General features: G+C 43.2%; 1 protein-coding gene across 1 annotated transcript in view; it reads right to left on the reverse strand.

Moving 5' to 3' along the window:
* The window catches only part of UACA (uveal autoantigen with coiled-coil domains and ankyrin repeats), a 146,925-nt gene that overhangs the window by 80,820 nt on the left and 45,267 nt on the right, over positions 1-20,838 (reverse strand). Inside the window, 1 exon segment of the mRNA XM_030189816.1 lies at positions 13,112-13,169. Within this exon segment, the coding sequence (XP_030045676.1) occupies positions 13,112-13,169 (58 nt within the window).

Here is a 20,838-nt window from a genome sequence, read left to right on the forward strand (position 1 = left end):
TCTTAACAGTTTATGGACTTTTCCTCCAGGAATCTGTCCAAACATTTAAGCCCTGCTACATTAACTGCTTTTACCACTTGCTCTGGCAATGAATTCCAGAGCTGAACTACATGTTGAGTGAAAATATTGTCCTATTTGTTTTAAATGTGCTACTATTTAACTTCATGGAGTGTTCCTTAGTTTTTGTACTTTTTGTAAGAGTACAGCAATCAATTTTGCATTTACCCATTCCACACCACTCAGGGTTTTGTAGCCCTCTATCATATCTCACATAAAGTGTCTGTTCTCCAAGCTGAACAGCCTCAACTTCTTTAGCCTTTCCTTATATGACAGTTGTTCCATCCCCTTAATCATTTTGGTCACTGTTCTCTGCACTGAATACTCAAGGTACACTTACACCATGGAGCGATACAGGCTGTATTATTTTCCATTCCTTTCCTAATAATTCCTAACACTGTTTGCTTTTTTCTTGCACTGCTGCACACTGAGCAGAGGTTTCAAGGTATCATCCATTATGATGACCTCTTAATGTGGAATCTAGCACCATATAGCCATAATTCAGGTTATTCTTCCCTATGTGCATCACTTTGCACTTGTCTACATTGAGTTAAATCTGCCATTTGGATGCCCAGACTGCCAAAATCTTCCAGCAATTTAACAACTTTGAATAGGGCGCAGGTGAACAGACGTGCGTCGTGAGAGCTCCCGTACCTCCGCTCTATGTTTGGCAGTGCGGCGCGTCCCCAGTGAAATGGGCAAAAGAAAGGGTAAAACCAGTACCCCTGCCTCCTCGGGACCGGTTGGGCACCCCACCTCGCGCCAATCTACTTTGGAGGCATATGGGATCCGGGCGCCGGAGACTCCAATGCCTACTTCAACTGCGCAAACATCCGCACACAGCAGTAGCGAGGGAGTGACGCTCAGTCCCCCTTCGCAAGGCCTAACCCCGCCGCAACCCGGAAGCAGTGTTGTTTTAAGCAGCGACCACTTGAGGACGTCCGAAGTGGGCTTGTTCCCTACAGCGCTCGGAGGAGGCTTACTCACTGAATCTTTCTCTGGAGAAACATCAACCGAGGGTTTGAGATCTACCTCGACGCCGTTGCAGCCCAGAGAAGGTATTTCCGGGGGAATTTGTGGTTTGGAAAAACCGGCCTCAGTCACAATTGACATGCTCTGGAATGTCATACAGTGGCTTGACTCATCCTTAAAAAAAATCTCTGAGTCTCTTCAAGGAGAGACTCAGGAATTAAGAAATAATTTTCAACAATTATCCAGTAAAGTAGAGGGAAATACAGACGGTTTAAAAAAACTGGAAATTGAAATGGTATCTTCAAAAGAAACTACAACAGCACTAATTAAGGAAAGAAATGTAGTTGCTAGAAAACATGAGTTCTTTGAGAACCAACTCAGGAAGAACAATTTACGATTATTGAATTTTCCTGTTACAACATTTATTTCCCCAATGGAGCTGTTAAAGAAATATTTCTTACAAATTCTGAGTTTTACAAATGACAATTTCCCACCAGTGACAAAAGCTTATTATGTTAAAGGAAAAAGTGTGATTGAACAACTATCAAATGCAGGTGAAGAACCTTTAAATGTAACAGAACTCTTAGAATCCTCTGTGATAACAGAGAGAGCTACTTTATTGGTATCCTTCGCTTTTGAACTGGATAAAATTAATGTTCAACGTATATATTTTCAACATATGAAAGAAGATTTCATGGGGGGACAGATAAAAATTTTTCCTGATTTATCATGGGAAACCCAGTCAAGGAGGAAAAAGCTTTTGGCCTTTAGGGCAAGAGTTTTAGCCCTAGGGGGATCTTTCTTTATTAAGTTCCCATGTAAATGTTTAATTTCTTATGAGTCTAATAATTTTCTTTTTACCGACCCCATGAAACTTCAAGAATTTGTAATTGCTAAAGAAAGTTTGAGAAATCCCTCTGGGGCAATTAACCAGAATAATGCTGCTGTTTGATTGTATAGTTGGTTTAACCTCTGTTCAATAATTTAAGATGATATTGTGTTTAAGTATAATTTCTGATTCTTGGATCCTACCGGTTGTGGTTTTTGAAAATAAGAATACTTTCCTGTATGCTATTGTCAGTAATGATCTAATTTCTAATAATTTCTGTTATTACGTTCTTTTGTGAATGTTATATGTAAAACTAATAAAGAAATCAAACATAACAACTTTGAATAATTAGATGTCATCTGCAAATCTGCTGACCTCATTCATTGTTCCCATTTTCAAATCTTGTACAAACAGTTTATGGACTTTTCTTTCAGGAACCTGTCCATATAGCTTTTAAATCCGGCTATATTAGATGCCTTGACCACATCCTTCAGTGACAAATTTCACAGCTTACTTCTGTGTGGTATATAAAAAAACTCTCACCAGTATGAGGCAGCAGATGAAAAAAAATCTATGGGTAAGTGAACACTGCTTTGCTGGGAAATTTAGTCACTTAAGCATGGAAGAGAAGAGATACTGAAGGCTTACAGATTAATACAGGAAATAAATTATTTAAAAAACAACAACTTATTAATATTAAAAAGGCATATAGCCTGCATTTTCCAATGTCAAGCAGGTTACAACCATACATACCTAATATTATTCCAAAACAATTAGAAAATGCTACAGGTACAAAATGAAAATAAAGCTGAGTTGGTGCCTAAAGAGAAACAGTCTTAGTGGCTCTTTTACAAAGCTGCATTAACCAGTTAACACAGGGTTTACCATGCAACAGACAGTAGCACAGACCCACGCAACTGTCTCCTGTGGCAAAATCTCGAGAGAGGGTGAGATCTGGGCGGACAGAGGAGTAGCTGGCTGTAACAGCTAGCACACAGGTCGTTACCAAGTACCAGCTGTCAGGAATGCCAACAGCACAGCTGAACATACCACTTTAAGAGAAGGCAGTAGCAGCCATTAAGTGGCACAGTGCTGGTACAGACCCCAATCCTCCTCCTCATCACACCCCGCACATATACTTAACCCTTAAGAAACAAAAGGCAGCTTTAAAATATAAACATCCTTTATTCCAATACCAACTTTAGCTAACTACTCAACCCCTATTCACTTGTTCAGTACCCATGTCTGTTTTATCAATCCCACCTTAAGTAATTCCCTTACCCCTTATTTGTCCTGTTTGTCTGTCCTGATTAGATTGTAAGCTCTGTGGAGCAGAGACTGACGCTTACACGTTCAGAGTACAGCACTGCTCACGTCTAGCAGCACTACAGAAATGATAAGTAGTAGTAGTAGTATGATGGGGGCTTATCCAGTCTTTCGTACTGAGGGGTCGATGCAATAAGCTTGCATTAAGAGCTGTGCACTCACAGCTTAGCACACTACTTAACACAAGTATAATGCCAACTTTGTGCATGATGATGCATTAAACAAACTGAACCTCCGCAAACTTGTGGAAGAGCACATCGTACACATTCACACACAGTACTGCGCCAACAGCAGCTAAAGCTTGCACACAGGCCTGAAAATGTGCTAGAATTCTGTGCACAAAAATTTTGCAATAGCACACAGCATGGCATTTCAGCTCCTGTGCAAATGTACAACTCTGGATGCTGATGCAATTTTTTTGTGCTCAGAAATATGCGCTGCTGAAGTTCAGGTTAGAATGGAACCACATGACCACAGAACAATGAGCACCTCGGAGGAAGTGATGTCATCAGATGGACATGAACACATAGATCCTTAACTCCATTGGAGCAATTCATATAAAGCGATTTTCTCCACTTCCACTTGTGTAACAACTGCATTGCTACCTACCTAGGGGAGCACAACATGACCACTCAAAAACAACTGGAAAAATACCAGTTTACACCTCCTTGGGGTGAAAGTACTCAACAATCGCAAGCTAGTAAACAAGCCGCAGAGATCTCTAAGATGGCGCCTGTCCACACTGACTCAAAAGACAAGAACTCAGCAGTAAGCACAGTCAGAGATGGTGATGTCACCAAGTGTGATTTAACTCGCTGGTTCAAAGCTCTTAAGAGCGAGACGCAAGCAGTGAGGAAGGTGATGTTCAGACCACTGAACTATGGAGAGATGTTAAAGAAATAGGTGGCCGGCTGCAGCAAGTTGAGGACTGAGTGGAGGGACTCGATGACAAAATCCATGATCTTCAGGTTGATAAGTGTCTTCTTCAGCAGCAGCATCAAGATATGCTAGATTTGATAGGGGACTTGGAAAATCGTTCTCGCTGGTGTAACCTGTGATTGAAAGGAATCCCAGAAAATGAGAATCACATGGACTGCAAGCAAGTGGTTAAGATTTATGAGTTTTTGCTGGATGGGCCAAATTCATAGACAGGCAATGCAGAGGGCAGGGGCATCAAGTTGGAAAGTTCTGTGCAGCCTAGGGCCACACAGGGAAGCAGTGCCTTGCGACATTATCGCTTATTTTCATGATTTCTCAGTGAAGGAAGAGGTGCTGCACAAAGTCCATCTTCAGAAGGACCTGGTTTGGGATCATTTTTATTTATTTGTAGAATTTGTATCCCACATTTTCCCACCTATTTGCAGGTTCAATATGGCTTACATTTGCCGTAATGGCGGTTGCCATTTCTGGGTCATGGAATTACAAGTGGTATTGCATTAAGGTGCAACATATAATGATGCGCAAGAACGGACAAACGTAGAAAGAATATGGAACACTGCTAGTGGTACATCGGGGGGGGGGGGGGGAAGCCATGAACGGGAGGATAGTGGGAGGAGGAGGGGTGGGAGGGGGAAAAATACAATGTTGATTATGTATTACAGACGAGTTTGAGGAATTCTGGAGAGTTGGTAGCCTTGTGGCTGCAGTTAAGTGTATTGTATGAGTTTCTTTATTGAAATGTTGAATAAAAACAATCTTAAATTCAAAAAAAAAAAGGTGCATACATATATGGTAGCATACATGGAATCATAACATACATGGAACAGTTCATGGTATAAATATGTATCATGTCCATATATACATGATAAGGAAGAATACATTATCGTAATGCATGAAGGTTCCTGAGTAATAAATTGGATTGTAACATACATTAGGTCATCAAATATGGAAAGATCGTATTCGACATAAGGATTAGAGAGGTAGTGTTTGTTCATTAGTAGCAAAGAGGTTAATCAGTCAAGTGGTAAGATTTCAACTGTGTCTAGGTCTTATAAAGTCTAATTATTTAGTATTTAAGATGGGTTTTTATGGTATGCCTTCTTGAACAGATCTGTTTTCAGTAGCTAAGGACTGTCATATTTCAAGACCTCATAGGCTCTACTCTGCAAAAACACAATGATTCGAGGAATGTTACAAAATACATTTGCAATCCACAACACTATGTTACCGGTGGTTATTCCCATTTGGGCTACTGATCATGGTTGGTAAAACTAAAAGTGAAAAGCAAGATTGAAGCCTAGAAAGCACTGGCAGAACTGGGATGTACTAATCTTCCACAATCTAATAGGGTTCACAAGCCTCACCAAACTAATCCATCAAATGGTAGTTGGCAGAGGGTGAAGGGTACTACTACTACTTAACAGTTCTAAAGCGCTACTAGGGTTACGCAGCGCTGTACAGTTTAACAAAGGACAGTCCCTGCTCAAAGGAGCTTACAATCTAAAGGACGAAATGTCAAGCTGGGCAGTCTAGATTTCCTGAAGAGAGGTATAGTGGTTAGGTGCCGAAGGCAACCTTGAAGAGGTGGGCTTTGAGCAAGGATTTGAAGATGGGTAGGGAGGGGGCCTGGCGTATGGGCTCAGGGAGTTTATTCCAGGCATGGGGTGAGGCGAGGCAGAAAGGGCGGAGCCTGGAGTTGGCGGTGGTGGAGAAGGGTACTGAAAGGAGGGATTGTCTTGAGAGCGGAGGTTACGTGTGGGAGCGTAAGGGGAGATGAGGGTAGAGAGGTAAGGAGGGGCTGAAGATTGAGTGCATTTGTAGGTTAGTAGGAGAAGCTTGAACTGTATGCGGTACCTGATCGGAAGCCAGTGAAGTAACTTGAGGAGAGGGGTGATATGAGCATATCAGTCCAGATGGAAGATAAGCCGCGCAGCAGAGTTCTGAACGGATTGAAGGGGGGATAGATGGTTAAGTGGGAGGCCAGTGAGGAGTAGGTTGCAGTAGTCAAGGCGAGAGGTAATGAGAGAGTGGACGAGAGTTCGGGTGGTGTGCTCAGAGAGGAAAGAGCGAATTTTGCTGATGTTATAGAGAAAGAAGCAACAGGTCTTGGCTATCTGCTGGATATGCGCAGAGAAGGAGAGGAAGGAGTCGAAGATGACTCCGAGGTTGCGGGCAGATGAGACGGGGAGGATGAGGGTGTTATCAACTGAGATAGAGTGTGGCGGGAGGGGAGAAGTGGGTTTGGGTGGAAAGACAATAAACTCGGTCTTGGCCATGTTCAGTTTCAGGTGGCGGTTGGACATCCAGGAAGCAATGTCGGATAAGCAGGCCGATACTTTGGCCTGGGTTTCCGCAGTGATGTCTGGCGTGGAGAGATAAAGCTGGGTGTCGTCAGCATAAAGATGATATTGGAAGCCATGAGATGAGATCAGCGAGCCCAGGGAAGAGGTGTAGATTGAAAAAAGGAGGGGTCCAAGGACAGATCCCTGAAGAACTCCAACAGAGAGCGGGATGGGGGTGGAGGAAGATCCATGAGAATGTACTCTGAAGGTACGGTGAGAGAGATAAGAGGAGAACCAGGAGAGGACAGAGCCCTGGAACTGTTTAGGAAGCCTCTTCAATAACTGTGCACCCAGATACCAAAGCTTTTCTCTTGGTTCTGGGTTTCCTTTTTTGCCCAAAAGCAGGTTTAAAAAAAAAAAAAAAACACTTCTTGTGTCAGAGTATGAGGATGGTCTTCAGTTTTTTACTATATGTGATACTGTTATTTTTGATTACTTTGTTCAAGGATTGCTGTTTTGTTTGGGGTTTGTTTTTTTTTTTTTTTTTTTGGGGGGGGGGGGGGGGGGTCGGGAAATAGTACTAAAGTTTTTGTATTGTTATAGGGAGTCCCTGAGAGGAGGGTGAAGTATATTTTACTCCAATACCCCACCAATTAGCACTTTTCTCCTAAAGGTGGGCTGGATGCCAGCAAGGAGGGGAGCAGGATGGATGGGAAGGGAGAGTTGCAGAGGGAGGGCAGAATAAAGACCAGGATCCGATAAGGAAGAAGGGGGGAGAGATTATAATATCCGGATTGGGTCCTAGAACGTGAATGGTCTCGATGATGGGAGAAAGCGTAGCATCATGTCCAGGGCGCTTCACAGACTGAATGAAGTAGGATGTAATGGTACAGGAGACACATTTACGTCAACGTGATCATTGTTTCTTATGTTATAAAAACTGAGATTCTATGCACACATTCTAGTAAGGGATGTGAGAAGATAGGGGGTTTGGCTATTTTGGTACATTATAAAATGTCCTTTTATTTTGCAAGATACCTATAAAGATGTCTTGGGCCATAGTTTGGCGGTCAATTAATTGATCCACGGGAAGGATGTGACTTTGGTAAATCTATATGAACCAAACAGTGGACGAGATGTTTCCTTGGAGGTCTTATCCATTCACTGACCAGTATCTGTAAAGGAATGGTGTTCATGGGGGGAGATTTTAATATTGTTCCAGATCAGAATAATAAAATGTTTAACCTGTAAATATGAGAAAAGGTCTCCGGAAGGCAGATGATACAACTCTTTAAGATCTGAAAATGAATAAAGTTCTCCCACCATCCAGAAGCTGTTGGAAACGTATCAGACCAGCTTGCTCCCATCTAGAGAAAATGGGACTTCCCCTCCCACTGCAAATACTGGTTCATACTGTAGTGGGGCCAATGAAGAAACCCGCCTCCCCCCAAAAAAGTGTTTACGAATTTTTAACCAAATACCCAATAAATGTCTCATAAAAGGGTTAATAATTCAAATTTGAAAGATCTCCCCATTAGCGACCCAAAAAAATGCCGGGTACTGGGTGATTGGGGAGAACATTGAAACTTTGAGACAACTGTACTCTGTGTGCATATTGCTTATTAATTTGTTTGCTGTAACATTGTAACATAGTAACATAGTAGATGACGGCAGAAAAAGACCTGCACGGTCCATCCACTCTGCCCAACAAGATAAACTCACATGTGCTACTTTTTGTGTATACCTTACCTTGATTTGTACCTGTCCTTTTCAGGGCACATACCGTATAAGTCTGCCCAGCACTATCCCCGCCTCCCAACCACCAGCCCCGCCTCCCACCACCGGTTCTGGCACAGACCATATAAGTCTGCCCAGAACTATCCCTGCCTCCAAAACACCAGTCCCGCCTCCCACCACCGGCTCTGGCACAGACTGTAAAAGTCTGCCCAGTATCATCTCCGTCTCCCGCCACCGGCTTTGCCACCCAATCTCGTCTAAGCTCTTTAGGATCCATTCCTTCTGAGCAGGATTCCTTTATGTTTATCCCACGCATGTTTGAATTCCATTACCGTTTTCGTTTCCACCACCTCCCGCGGGAGGGCATTCCAAGCATCCACTACTCTCTCCGTGAAAAAATACTTCCTGACATTTTCTTGAGTCTGCCCCCCTTCAATCTCATTTCATGTCCTCTCGTTCTACTGCCTTCGCATCTCCGGAAAAGGTTAGTTTGCAGATTAATACCTTTCAAATATTTGAACGTCTGTATCATATCACCCCTGTTTCTCCTTTCCTCCACAGTATACATGTTCAGGTCCGCAAGTCTCTCCTCGTACGTTTTGTAACGCAAATCCCATACCATTCTCGTAGCTTTTCTTTACACCGCTTCAATTCTTTTTACATCCTTAACATAATACGGCCGCCAGAACTGAACACTTCTAGCTAGGGCCACCGCCTTGTCACACTGCTTCGTCGCCTTCAAATCCTCAGATACTATCATCCCAAGATCCCTCTCCCCATCCGTACCTATCAGACTCTCCCCGCCTAACACATACGTCTCCCGTGGATTTCTACTCCCTAAGTGCATCACTTTGCATTTCTTCGCATTGAATTTTAATTGCCAAACCTTAGACCATTCTTCTGCCTTCCGTAGGTCCTTTTTCATGTTTTCCACTCCCTCCAGGGTGTCCACTCTGTTACAGATCTTAGTATCATCCGCAAATAGGCAAACTTTACCTTCTAACTCTTTGGCAATGTCACTCACAAATATATTGAATAGAATTGGCCCCAGCACCAATCCTTGAGGCACTCCACTACTCACCTTTCGCTCCTCCGAGCGAATTCCATTTACCACCACCCTCTGGCGTCTGTCCGTCAACCAGTTCCTAATCCAGTTCACCACTTCGGGTCCTATCTTCAGCCCATCCAGTTTATTTAAGAGCCTCCTGTGGGGAACCGTGTCAAAAGCTTTGCTGAAATCTAAGTAGATTACATCCATAGCTCGTCCCTGATTCAATTCTCCTGTCACCCAATCAAAGAATTCAATGAGATTCGTTTGGCACGATTTCCCTTTGGTAAAACCATGTTGTCTCGAATCTTGCAACTTATTGGCTTCCAGGAAATTCACTATCCTTTCCTTCAGCATCGCTTCCATTACTTTTCCAATAACCGAAGTGAGGCTTACCGGTCTGTAGTTTCCAACTTCTTCCCTATCACCACTTTTGTGAAGAGGGACCACCTCCACCATTCTCCAATCCCTCGGAACCTCTCCCATCTGCAAGGATATATTAAACAAATCTTTAAGAAGACCCGCCAGAACCTCTCTGAGCTCCCTCAATATCCTAGGGTGGATCCCATCCGGTCCCATGGCTTTGTCCACCATTAGCTTTTCAAGTTATTCATACACACTCTCTTCCGTGAACGGTGCTCTATCCACTTCAATCTCATTTGTACTTTTTGCACTCCATCGCGGTCCTTCTCCAGGATTTTCTTCTGTGAAAACAGAAGTATCTATTTAGCAAATTTGCTTTTTCTTCATCATTATCCACATAGCGGTTCGCAGTATCTTTTAGTCTCACAATTCCCTTTTTAGTCATTCTCCTTTCACTAATATACCTGAAGAAAATTTTGCCACCCCTCCTTACATTTCTAGCCATTTGTTCTTCCGTTTGCGCTTTCGCCAGACGTATCTCTCTCTTGGCTTCTTTCAGTTTCATCTGGTATTCCTCCTCGTGTTCCTTTTCTTGAGTTTTTTTGTATTTCTGGAACGCCAACTCTTTAGCCTTTATTTTCTTAGCCACTTGCTTGGAGAACCATATCGGTTTCCTTTTTCTCTTGCTTTTATTTACTTTCCTTACATAAAAGTTCGTGGCCCTATTTATAGCTTCTTTCAGCCTGGACCACTGTCCTTCCACTTCTTGTATTTCCTCCCATCCCATCAGCTCCTTCCTCAGGTATTCCCCCATTTTACTAAAGTCAGCATGCTTGAAATCCAGGACTTTGAGTTTTGAGTGGTCACCCTCCTCTTCAGCCGTCATATCAAACCAAACCATTTGATGGTCACTGCTGCCCAGGTGGGCACCCACTCGGACATTTGACACATTATCCCCATTTGTGAGTACCAGATCTAGCGTCGCTCCCTCCCTCGTGGGTTCCGTCACCATTTGTCTGAGCAAAGCACTTTGAAAAGCATCCACGATCTCTCTACTTCTTTCCGATTCCGCAGACGGAACCTTCCAATCTACATCCGGCAGATTGAAATCTCCCAACAACAGCACCTCTCTTTTCTTCCCCAACTTTTGAATATCAGCGATCAGATCTTTATCTAGTTCCTCCAATTGTGTCGGGGGTCTGTAGACAACACCCACGTGGACAGAGGTTCTAGTCTCTTTTTAAGGTGATCCATATCGCTTCTTCCTTTCCCCAGTTCCCTGTCATTTCAGTCGCTGTGATATCATTTCTCACATACAGAGCTACTCCTCCACCTTTACGCCCCTCTCTACCCTTCCTAAAAAGATTATAGCCTGGTATGTTTGCATCCCATTCATGGGAACCATTGAGCCATGTCTCTGTGATTGCAACTATGTTCAAGTCTGCCTCCAACATCAGGGCATGAAGGTCATGAACGTTATTGCTTAGACTGCGAGCATTTGTGGTCATCGCTTTCCATCTACATTTCCTACTATGTGTTTCGGTTTTAGTGATTTGGGGGTGTCTTTTCTCTTTGGGTACCTTCATATCTTGCTGTATTAGTTGTCAAAAAAAAAAAAAAAAGAGATTTGAAATATAAAATAATTGGCAGCATCAACTGCGGGGTAGTGACATAAAAAGTACATCAGCAAAGAACGCAATCTTGTGATGACTGCCTCCCACCCGATAGAATCACTCTTAGTTTTGGGACAGTTTCTGACATTGTTGCATGTGTTCAAAACAACAGGGGTGGAGGTGGAAAAAAATTTCAAATGACCAGGGCAAACAAGAGGTTAATATGGTCAGGTAACTCAGCAACGCAGAGAGTGTGAAAACCATTAAATACTCAAGTGCAATACAATAGACTGCGTGCCCCTGAAGAAGGCTTAGTGCCGAAACACGGCCCAAAAATTGACCATGTAGGGTCTTTTGGGTCAATTTTATTTGGCGAATAAACTTTTCAGATGCTCTTACTCCTTGTTTGCCCTGGTCATTTGGAATTTTCTCCACCCCTACTGTTTTGTACTTGCTTCTCTTGTGGACGCTGTGGACTCTTTCCTTTTTTTGCCTGGACATTGTTGTATGTGTTAGCAGAATGTCTTGAAAGCCCCTAAAGCAGGCGAGATGAATACCCAAACAAGTGGGTGACTGGCTAATGAATGAATACGCCATGGAATACTACAGTGCAGAGCTGAGAAAGATAAGTTTAGAACAATATACTGCTGATATGAACCAAGTAGCTTAGGAAATATTAAAAACTCAACTCCTTTTGAACTCTAGTGAACAATTTTGGACACAACATCTCTTCACTTTGTGGATCACTTTAGGAGACAAGACAATTTTTATTGAAATATTTAACAGTTACACCCTATTCACAAAAATATGGGATAAATGATTTAACAGAATTTTAAGGCCAGTTTATACCATGGAGTTATTCCATACAAGTATCCTGTGACTTAGTAACATAGTAAATGACGGCAGATAAAGACCTGTACAGTCCATCATCTAGTCTGCCCAACAACAAACTGATTTTACATGGTATGTGATACTTTATACCAGAGTTTGATTTCTCCTTGCCATTCTCAGGGCACAGACCGTGGAAGTCTGCCCAGCACTGTTCTTGTACTAAGTTCTGAAGCTAAAGCCGAAACCCCTTAAAATTTGCACTCCAGTTCATCCATATCTATTCAATCATGATCAAGGCGTAGACCATAGAAGTCTGCCCAGCACCAGTTTTGCTTCCAAATTACCAGCGTCACCACCTCATCTACGCTAACTGCTAGTAGCCTCGTGATTTTGGAATGATACCCCCTAACAGGTGTTTACACAGTAACATACTAGGTGACCTGAATGGTTCATCCAGTCTGTCCAACAAGATAACCTCATAGCATAAGGTATGTGATATTTAATCTTGATTTGTCTTTGCCATTTTCAGGGCAAGTGATTTGGTGGCAACAAAGAGAAGAGATTATTTTCTCTACACTTCTAATTTGTGCTATGGATAGATTACGTGACTAGTCGTGACTAGTCGTTCTCGATGTGTTTCTCTCATCACCAGAGTTTCCTTTATAACCACATGATCCCCCATCCACTCAACACATCAATAATCCTACTCTCTGCATCTCCAAACTAGTGATAAGATCCTATTCTCAGCCTATTTATCTCTAACCATTTCTCCACAATGTCAACATCACATCTGAATAGTAATTCTGTCCTTTGGCCACTTCCAATGCTTCCCAACTTACAATAGAGAAAGCATCTAGACAGTTTGCTGGCAGTACTATCATTGATCTAAATCCTCATTAAAATGATTGAACATAAGAGCCAGGACTGAACCGCCTTTACAGCCCAACTTGAAAGGTCACCTGTAACATGCAGAACTGCCCCCATCTTCTCTCAATAAAATCATGCCCTCCCCCCTTGCCTATCACCCTTCTTTTTCTTGCTCCCTTCTATGCTCCCCTTTCACCCATATCATGTGGTGCTGTCTTCCCATGCACCCTTCCATCCACCATCTCACCTGCATCATGTAGCGCTGTTCTTCCCTGCAGGTCCACATTCTCTGTTGGACAGTTAAACTGTTGAAACAACAAAATTGATTTATTCAGCATGATTCAAAGCAAGTGACTCTCACCCTCTTCTGTGGGTCTTCCCCAAAGCTCTACTCTTTGTCTTACTGTTCTTCAGCCACACACCATTTCCTCTTTCATGTACTCCCATTGCTGTTTTGCCATTGATACAGTGGTGGAAATAAGTATTTGATCCCTTGCTGATTTTGTAAGTTTGCCCACTGACAAAGACATGAGCAGCCCATAATTGAAGGGTAGGTTATTGGTAACAGTGAGAGATAGCACATCACAAATTAAATCCGGAAAATCACATTGTGGAAAGTATATGAATTTATTTGCATTCTGCAGAGGGAAATAAGTATTTGATCCCCCACCAACCAGTAAGAGATCTGGCCCCTACAGACCAGGTAGATGCTCCAAATCAACTCGTTACCTGCATGACAGACAGCTGTCGGCAATGGTCACCTGTATGAAAGACACCTGTCCACAGACTCAGTGAATCAGTCAGACTCTAACCTCTACAAAATGGCCAAGAGCAAGGAGCTGTCTAAGGATGTCAGGGACAAGATCATACACCTGCACAAGGCTGGAATGGGCTACAAAACCATCAGTAAGACGCTGGGCGAGAAGGAGACAACTGTTGGTGCCATAGTAAGAAAATGGAAGAAGTACAAAATGACTGTCAATCGACAAAGATCTGGGGCTCCACGCAAAATCTCACCTCGTGGGGTATCCTTGATCATGAGGAAGGTTAGAAATCAGCCTACAACTGCAAGGGGGGAACTTGTCAATGATCTCAAGGCAGCTGGGACCACTGTCACCACGAAAACCATTGGTAACACATTACGACATAACGGATTGCAATCCTGCAGTGCCCGCAAGGTCCCCCTGCTCCGGAAGGCACATGTGACGGCCCGTCTGAAGTTTGCCAGTGAACACCTGGATGATGCCGAGAGTGATTGGGAGAAGGTGCTGTGGTCAGATGAGACAAAAATTGAGCTCTTTGGCATGAACTCAACTCGCCGTGTTTGGAGGAAGAGAAATGCTGCCTATGACCCAAAGAACACCGTCCCCACTGTCAAGCATGGAGGTGGAAATGTTATGTTTTGGGGGTGTTTCTCTGCTAAGGGCACAGGACTACTTCACCGCATCAATGGGAGAATGGATGGGGCCATGTACCGTACAATTCTGAGTGACAACCTCCTTCCCTCCGCCAGGGCCTTAAAAATGGGTCGTGGCTGGGTCTTCCAGCACGACAATGACCCAAAACATACAGCCAAGGCAACAAAGGAGTGGCTCAGGAAGAAGCACATTAGGGTCATGGAGTGGCCTAGCCAGTCACCAGACCTTAATCCCATTGAAAACTTATGGAGGGAGCTGAAGCTGCGAGTTGCCAAGCGACAGCCCAGAACTCTTAATGATTTAGAGATGATCTGCAAAGAGGAGTGGACCAAAATTCCTCCTGACATGTGTGCAAACCTCATCATCAACTACAGAAGACGTCTGACCGCTGTGCTTGCCAACAAGGGTTTTGCCACCAAGTATTAGGTCTTGTTTGCCAGAGGGATTAAATACTTATTTCCCTCTGCAGAATGCAAATAAATTCATATACTTTCCACAATGTGATTTTCCGGATTTAATTTGTGATGTGCTATCTCTCACTGTTACCAATAACCTACCCTTCAATTATGGGCTGCTCATGTCTTTGTCAGTGGGCAAACTTACAAAATCAGCAAGGGATCAAATACTTATTTCCACCACTGTATCTTCCAAGCCTTCCCATCCTACCCTCTTCAGTTCCTGATCTTTGTTAATGAATTTATGATCATTATTTCATTATTACTACAAGGCTTAAGTGATCTCTCCTCTCCCTCAGCAGACTATGAATGCTCTCAGCTCCCGTGTGGATTCTTTTCTATCATTTCTACCTAGGTCTACTTCTCTAATTCTGATAGAAAGTTTACAGTCAGTCATTCTAATCACCCTCCATTCTACCACCTGCCTATCCTCAGATACCAGCTCTATTGGGAGGGAAGGCAAAATATTAAAATAAAAAACAATTTTGTACATAAAATTGGCCTTCATATGAGAAAGCGAAGATGGCGTTTTGAGCAGTAATGTGGACGCGACACCTTGTATGCTGCTGAGTAATCTGCCGTGTGGGCTCCGTTTACTGTCTGAAAGATGGGGAAGCGGAAGGGGAAAACTGCGGCACCTACCTCCCTGGTCCTGCATTCGACGCCATCCACCTGCCAGACAACTCTCGACAGCTTTGGCATCGCCTCCCAGGTTCAACGGACTTCCGTTTCGACTAGTCCTGCTCTTTCGGGAGCGGAGCGCAGCATAGAGGGAGTCTCATTGAGCCCTCCCTCACTTACACCCCAGCAGCCCGGTGTTGTATTTTCCCCATTGGGGCCACGGAGAATGGAAGAGTACCCAGCCATAGCCATGGAAGGAGGACCCAGGGGAACTTCAACCCCAGGAAGTGAAACAGCGGAGCAGGGGCTGAGTCAACCCTGTTCTTCTACTCCTGGGAGTTTGGTGCCGGGGAACTCTGGAGGAATTACAAGACCTGCTGTAGTCACGCTGGAGACCCTATGGGACGCTATACAGGGTGTGAGTAATGTCTTGTTACAAATGAATACCTCAATGAAAAATGAAATTTCAGAATTAAAAGCAACTAATCAGGATTTGTCTGTTAAATTTCAAGAGCAAACTGAAAAAAATGCCAAGTTCGATGGGGAACTGGAAAAATTACAAAGTATTACCTCAGAATTAATAAGAGAAAGAGTTACAAGAAAGGAAAATTGAACATTTGGAAAATAATGCTCGTAGGAATAATTTGAGGTTGTTAAATTTTCCAAAGTGTCCATTGATACCCGCAGGTGAAATGCTTAAGAAATATTTTAGAGAAATACTGGAGATCCCAATGGAGGGCTTCCTGCCCATCACGAGGACCCAGTATTTATCAGGAATAAAGGGATCTAAAGGGCCAAATCAAGATAATCCTAACTTAAATCTAACAGAATTTCTTGAAAACTCTCTTGAGATAGTAACTGAAAGAACAACGTTAATTGTAACGTTTGCTCTGGAACCAGACAAAAACAATATATTTCGACTTTATTTTCGTCACCTGAAGGACTCTTTCCTTCGGGGTAAGAGCCAGATCTTTCCGGACATCGCAAGAAATACACAAAAAAGGAGAAAAGAATTTCTTTTATATAAACCCAGGGTTTTGAATTTAGGTGGTCTTTTTGTGTTAAAGTTTCCTTGCAGATGTTGTATATCTTTAGAATCAGTTAACTATGTATTTTATACCCCAAGAAAATTGTTGGAATTTATTGAACTTAAAGAAAAAGCGAGAAGACCCCTAGAAACGATCTCATAGGAATGCTGTAAAGTCGGCTTTCGGTCTCTGTTGTTCCTAACTGCTTATTAATTTGATTTACTTTTTTTTTTTATATATATCCTAGTATCTTGATTCAGATATTGATATTGGGGACTAAAGTAAAATTATATTTCAATAATATATTTACTGGATGTAAAATATGTTATTCATATATTCTTTTTTATTTTTTTTTTTCTGTATTTCCACATTTATGTTTTAAATATGTAAATGTTAAAAAAAAAATTAATATGTAAAATTAAAAAAAAAAAAATTGGCCTTCATATAGGTCTGTGATGCAACTGCATGCTGAGTATTGTATAAAGTTCTGGTCATCCCATCTCAAAGGATATCGCGGATATAGAAAAAGTATCAAGAAGGGCAGCAAAAAATCATGAAGGGGATGAATACATGTCTATGAAGAAAGGTTAAAGAGGTTAGGGCTCTTCAGCTTGGAGAAGACTGAGAGGATATGACTGAAGTTTATAAAATCATAAGTGGAGAGTATTGGGTAAACAGGAAACAGAGAAAATGATGGCAGACAAAGATCGTATGGCCTATTGAGTCTGCCCATCCATATTGTCTACTATGTCTTTCTCTCCTTTAGAGATCATAAGCGTTTGCCCCACACTTTATTTAATTCAGGTGCAGTCTTCTTCTCCACCACCTCCATGGGGAGGCCATCCATCTACTATCCTTTGTGAATCTGTCCCCTTTCACCTTCATCTTATGCACTCTTTATTCCAAAGCTCCCTTCCAATTGAAAGAGACTTGTCTCCTGTGCATTTATGCCACCTAGATATTTAAACCTCTCTATTACATCTAGCCTCTCCTGCCTTTCTTTCAAAGAATACATATTGAGATCTTTAAGTCTGTCCTCATACGCTTTATGATGATCCCTAACCGAGGGGGCACTCCTTGAATTTGTTGAAAACATTGTAGAATGTATTTTTTCAAACAGCATATAAATAAGCTATGGAATCTGTTGATGGAGATGTGGTCAAAGTGACCAAAATAGTGAGGTTAGAAGTTGTTCCTGGAAGAAAATTCTACAAATTATTACTCAGGTAGATGAAGAGCTATGAATGAGCAGGGTACTTGGGATCATCCTATTCCCTCTCACACTATCAGACAGGATTGCTGGGCTTCATAGACCTTGGTCCAACTCAGCATGGCTTTTCTTACATTCCTATGATGTGCAATGATGCATTTCTGGTACTGATCCCAAGGAGGCTGGGTTGTGTGTGTCGAAGCAGGACTTGGGTGCTACCAATTGGCTACTGCTGTTTGGGTAAAGCCCCTTGGGCACCTATACATTTTGGAACTACACTTTTGGGCATCCAAAAATCACCTCTCAACTTCTTTCCCTCCTCCCCTGCACTGATTTCAGTCAGGAGTAAGCGGGGAGCTCCAGTGAGCAGGCTGGTTCCTTCAGGTGGCTTTCCTCAGGGCAGAAGTATTTTGTCTGAGTAACTAAGCAGATGGTCTAAGCAGGACTTTTGTAGCTTTCTTGATAACTAGAGTTTGTTGTTTGTAGACTGAGACTATTTAAGGACTTCCAAATGATTTGTTTTTATATTTTTAATGAAAACAAAAAGTTGGATAAATAACTACAGCAGGTCTATAGTTATAAACCTGTGAGTATGTCCTTTCTAGGTACCCACTGTATAGCTGTTACCAATGTTTTGGCAAGACTCAAAATACCCTGAAAGAAAGGATGAAAGGGGGAGGGGAGGCAAATCCTAGCTTTAAACTGGAAAAGGGACTATTATATAAGTATATATATATATATATAGTTCAACTTTTTTTATTGATGATAATATACAATATCCAATTCCAAAACCAGTAACAACTCAAGAATACATGTGTACAATAAACAGCACTGGTTTCTCTAGCCAATGCACCAAAACCATCATCAAGATTTTCAACAAGGGTGTTCTATCACCCCCCTCCCCCCACTAACTCTTCCTAGTGGTTAGCCTGGTGGACTTTGGTCCTGGGGGACTGGGTTCGATTCCCACTGCAGGCACAAACAGCTCCTTGTGACTCTGGGCAAGTCACTTAACCCTCCATTGCCCCAGGAACAAATAAGTACCTGTATATAATATGTAAGCCTCATTGAACCTGCTATGAGTGGGAAAGCGTGGGGTACAAATGTAACAAAAATAAAAATAAATACATAGAATGTGGGGAGGAGGCTATCCATGCTGCAGAACTCTAAGAGACTATGGTTGTTCAATAATGGGCTGCCGCCTCTACTGTACCGTCTTATTAGCAATCGTATCCCCCCCCTTGACCAAAACCCCCTCCCCCCCACTCCATGTTCCTGCACTCTATTGGAGAATGACTAGTTCTTCTGAATCTTGAAGACAAGGATGAGAATGCCTCTATCCATGCTATAAACAGTCAAGGAAGAGGAGAGGGGAAGGAGAGAGAGGAGAAAATGGAAAAAAAAAAAAACTTCAAAAACGATTTAACATAAAACTACGTGCCTTTGGTGTTAGTGTTTGTATATATGGTTCCCATATTTCCAAGAATGCTTTCCTTCGTTTCAGGGACGATCCCACCACCCTCCGCTCCAGTAGTAATAGGTCCTGCAGGCGATTTCTCCTGCAAGGAGACACCACAAAGGCAATTGGCAAGGAGCGTGCAAACTCCAGCACACAGCTGTCGCGAATCACCTTGAGCACCCACAGATCCAAAGTAATCCGGTTCCACTCCTGGTAGAATTCCCACAGCCTTGTCCCTATGGGAGCCAAGGACTGGACTCCCCTTCATTGTGCAGGTCTGCCGGAGCCAGCTACTGAAGGACCGGAATCCCCCCCCCCCCCCCAAAAAAAAAAAAAGGACTGCACTCTCTGAAAGAAATTTATACGCTGAGAACCACCTCCTCTACCTGGCCTAAAACGACGAACCTCTTTAAACCTAGATTTTCTGGACCTGCCTCTGCCCACCGGATGAGGCCTATCCACCGGAACCTTGGTCTCCCCTAGACTTTTGACCAACTTATCCAGATCCTCACCAAACAAGAGAGAGCCTCAGAAGGGAAACTTGCTCAATTTAGATTTGGACGCCACATCCACCAACCAGCCCTGGAGCCATGACCGCTGGGCCGCTATACCAAGAGCCACAGACGTAAGACACACAGAGCAGATCATAAAAGGCATCCGACAAGAAAGAGGCGCCCATCTCCATTTGGCGGCCTCCTAATCAAATAAGGACCAATCATCCGACTGTCCAAAATTTACTCTGCCCAATGAAAACACGGGCGGGCTACCAAACCCCGCAAACAACCGTCTGAACATCCAAAGTAGCCATATCGAAACTCTGCTTAAGCTGCGCTTCCAGTCAATGATCCTAGGGGTCCCTAAGTGCATCGCCACCATCCACAGGTACCATAGTCTTGGTGACCACCAAGACAACGGCATCTATCGTGGGGGGACACAAGGACTCCTCATCCTGCTCTGGAATGGGATAAAGGCGAACCATGGACTTCACAGACCGAAAAGGGGCATCAGGAGACGCACATTGCACCTGGATGACATCCCAAATGTAGGAAGAGTGGGGGATCTGCGAACCTCCTTAAGGGATCCACCATCCGAGGAGCATCCTGGGGAGATTCCTCAAACCGCAGCACGGAAGACACCTAGTAAATCAGTTCCTACAGCTCCTCCCGACAGAAAATGCGGACAACCGAGGTGTCCTCCCTCGGAGGCAGCTCATCCTGTTAGGAGTCATCCCCCACTAGCTGCATCCACAGCTGAAAAATCATCAGAAGTACGGTCCAAAACTCTTTCTGACCAACAAAAACAAGCACTCGCTACCAAGGACCCACAAATTACGGCCTGCACTGCCAGAGCAGAAACAAAAGAATTTTCAGTATAGATTCTATATGGCGGTCCTGGGTATCCCACAAAGCCGTCCCGCCATCCACAGGAACCGTGTTCTGCTTGGTGACCAATGACACCACCGCATCCACTACTGGAGGGCGCAGGAGCTCTTTTTCTGAGTCCGGAACCGGATACAGCCTAACCATAGATCTAGCAAATCTAGAAGCCGAATCAGGAACCTCCCCACTGAGCCTGAATAATATCCCTATTATCTTGGTGCATAGGAAAAGATCTATGTGTCCTGTGAATACCCTTTACCAACAAATCTACCTTTCTGGGTTCCGCCACTTGCACATCTTGGTCCTCAAAATGCAAAGTAAAAGAAACCTGCGAAATAAGGTCCTGGAGGTCATCCTTATGAAAAATCCTTACCACCAAAGTATCATCTTCCGGTTGCTCCAGC

Source organism: Microcaecilia unicolor, chromosome 1 (genome assembly GCF_901765095.1).
Source record: "Microcaecilia unicolor chromosome 1, aMicUni1.1, whole genome shotgun sequence".
Lineage (NCBI taxonomy): Eukaryota > Metazoa > Chordata > Amphibia > Gymnophiona > Siphonopidae > Microcaecilia > Microcaecilia unicolor.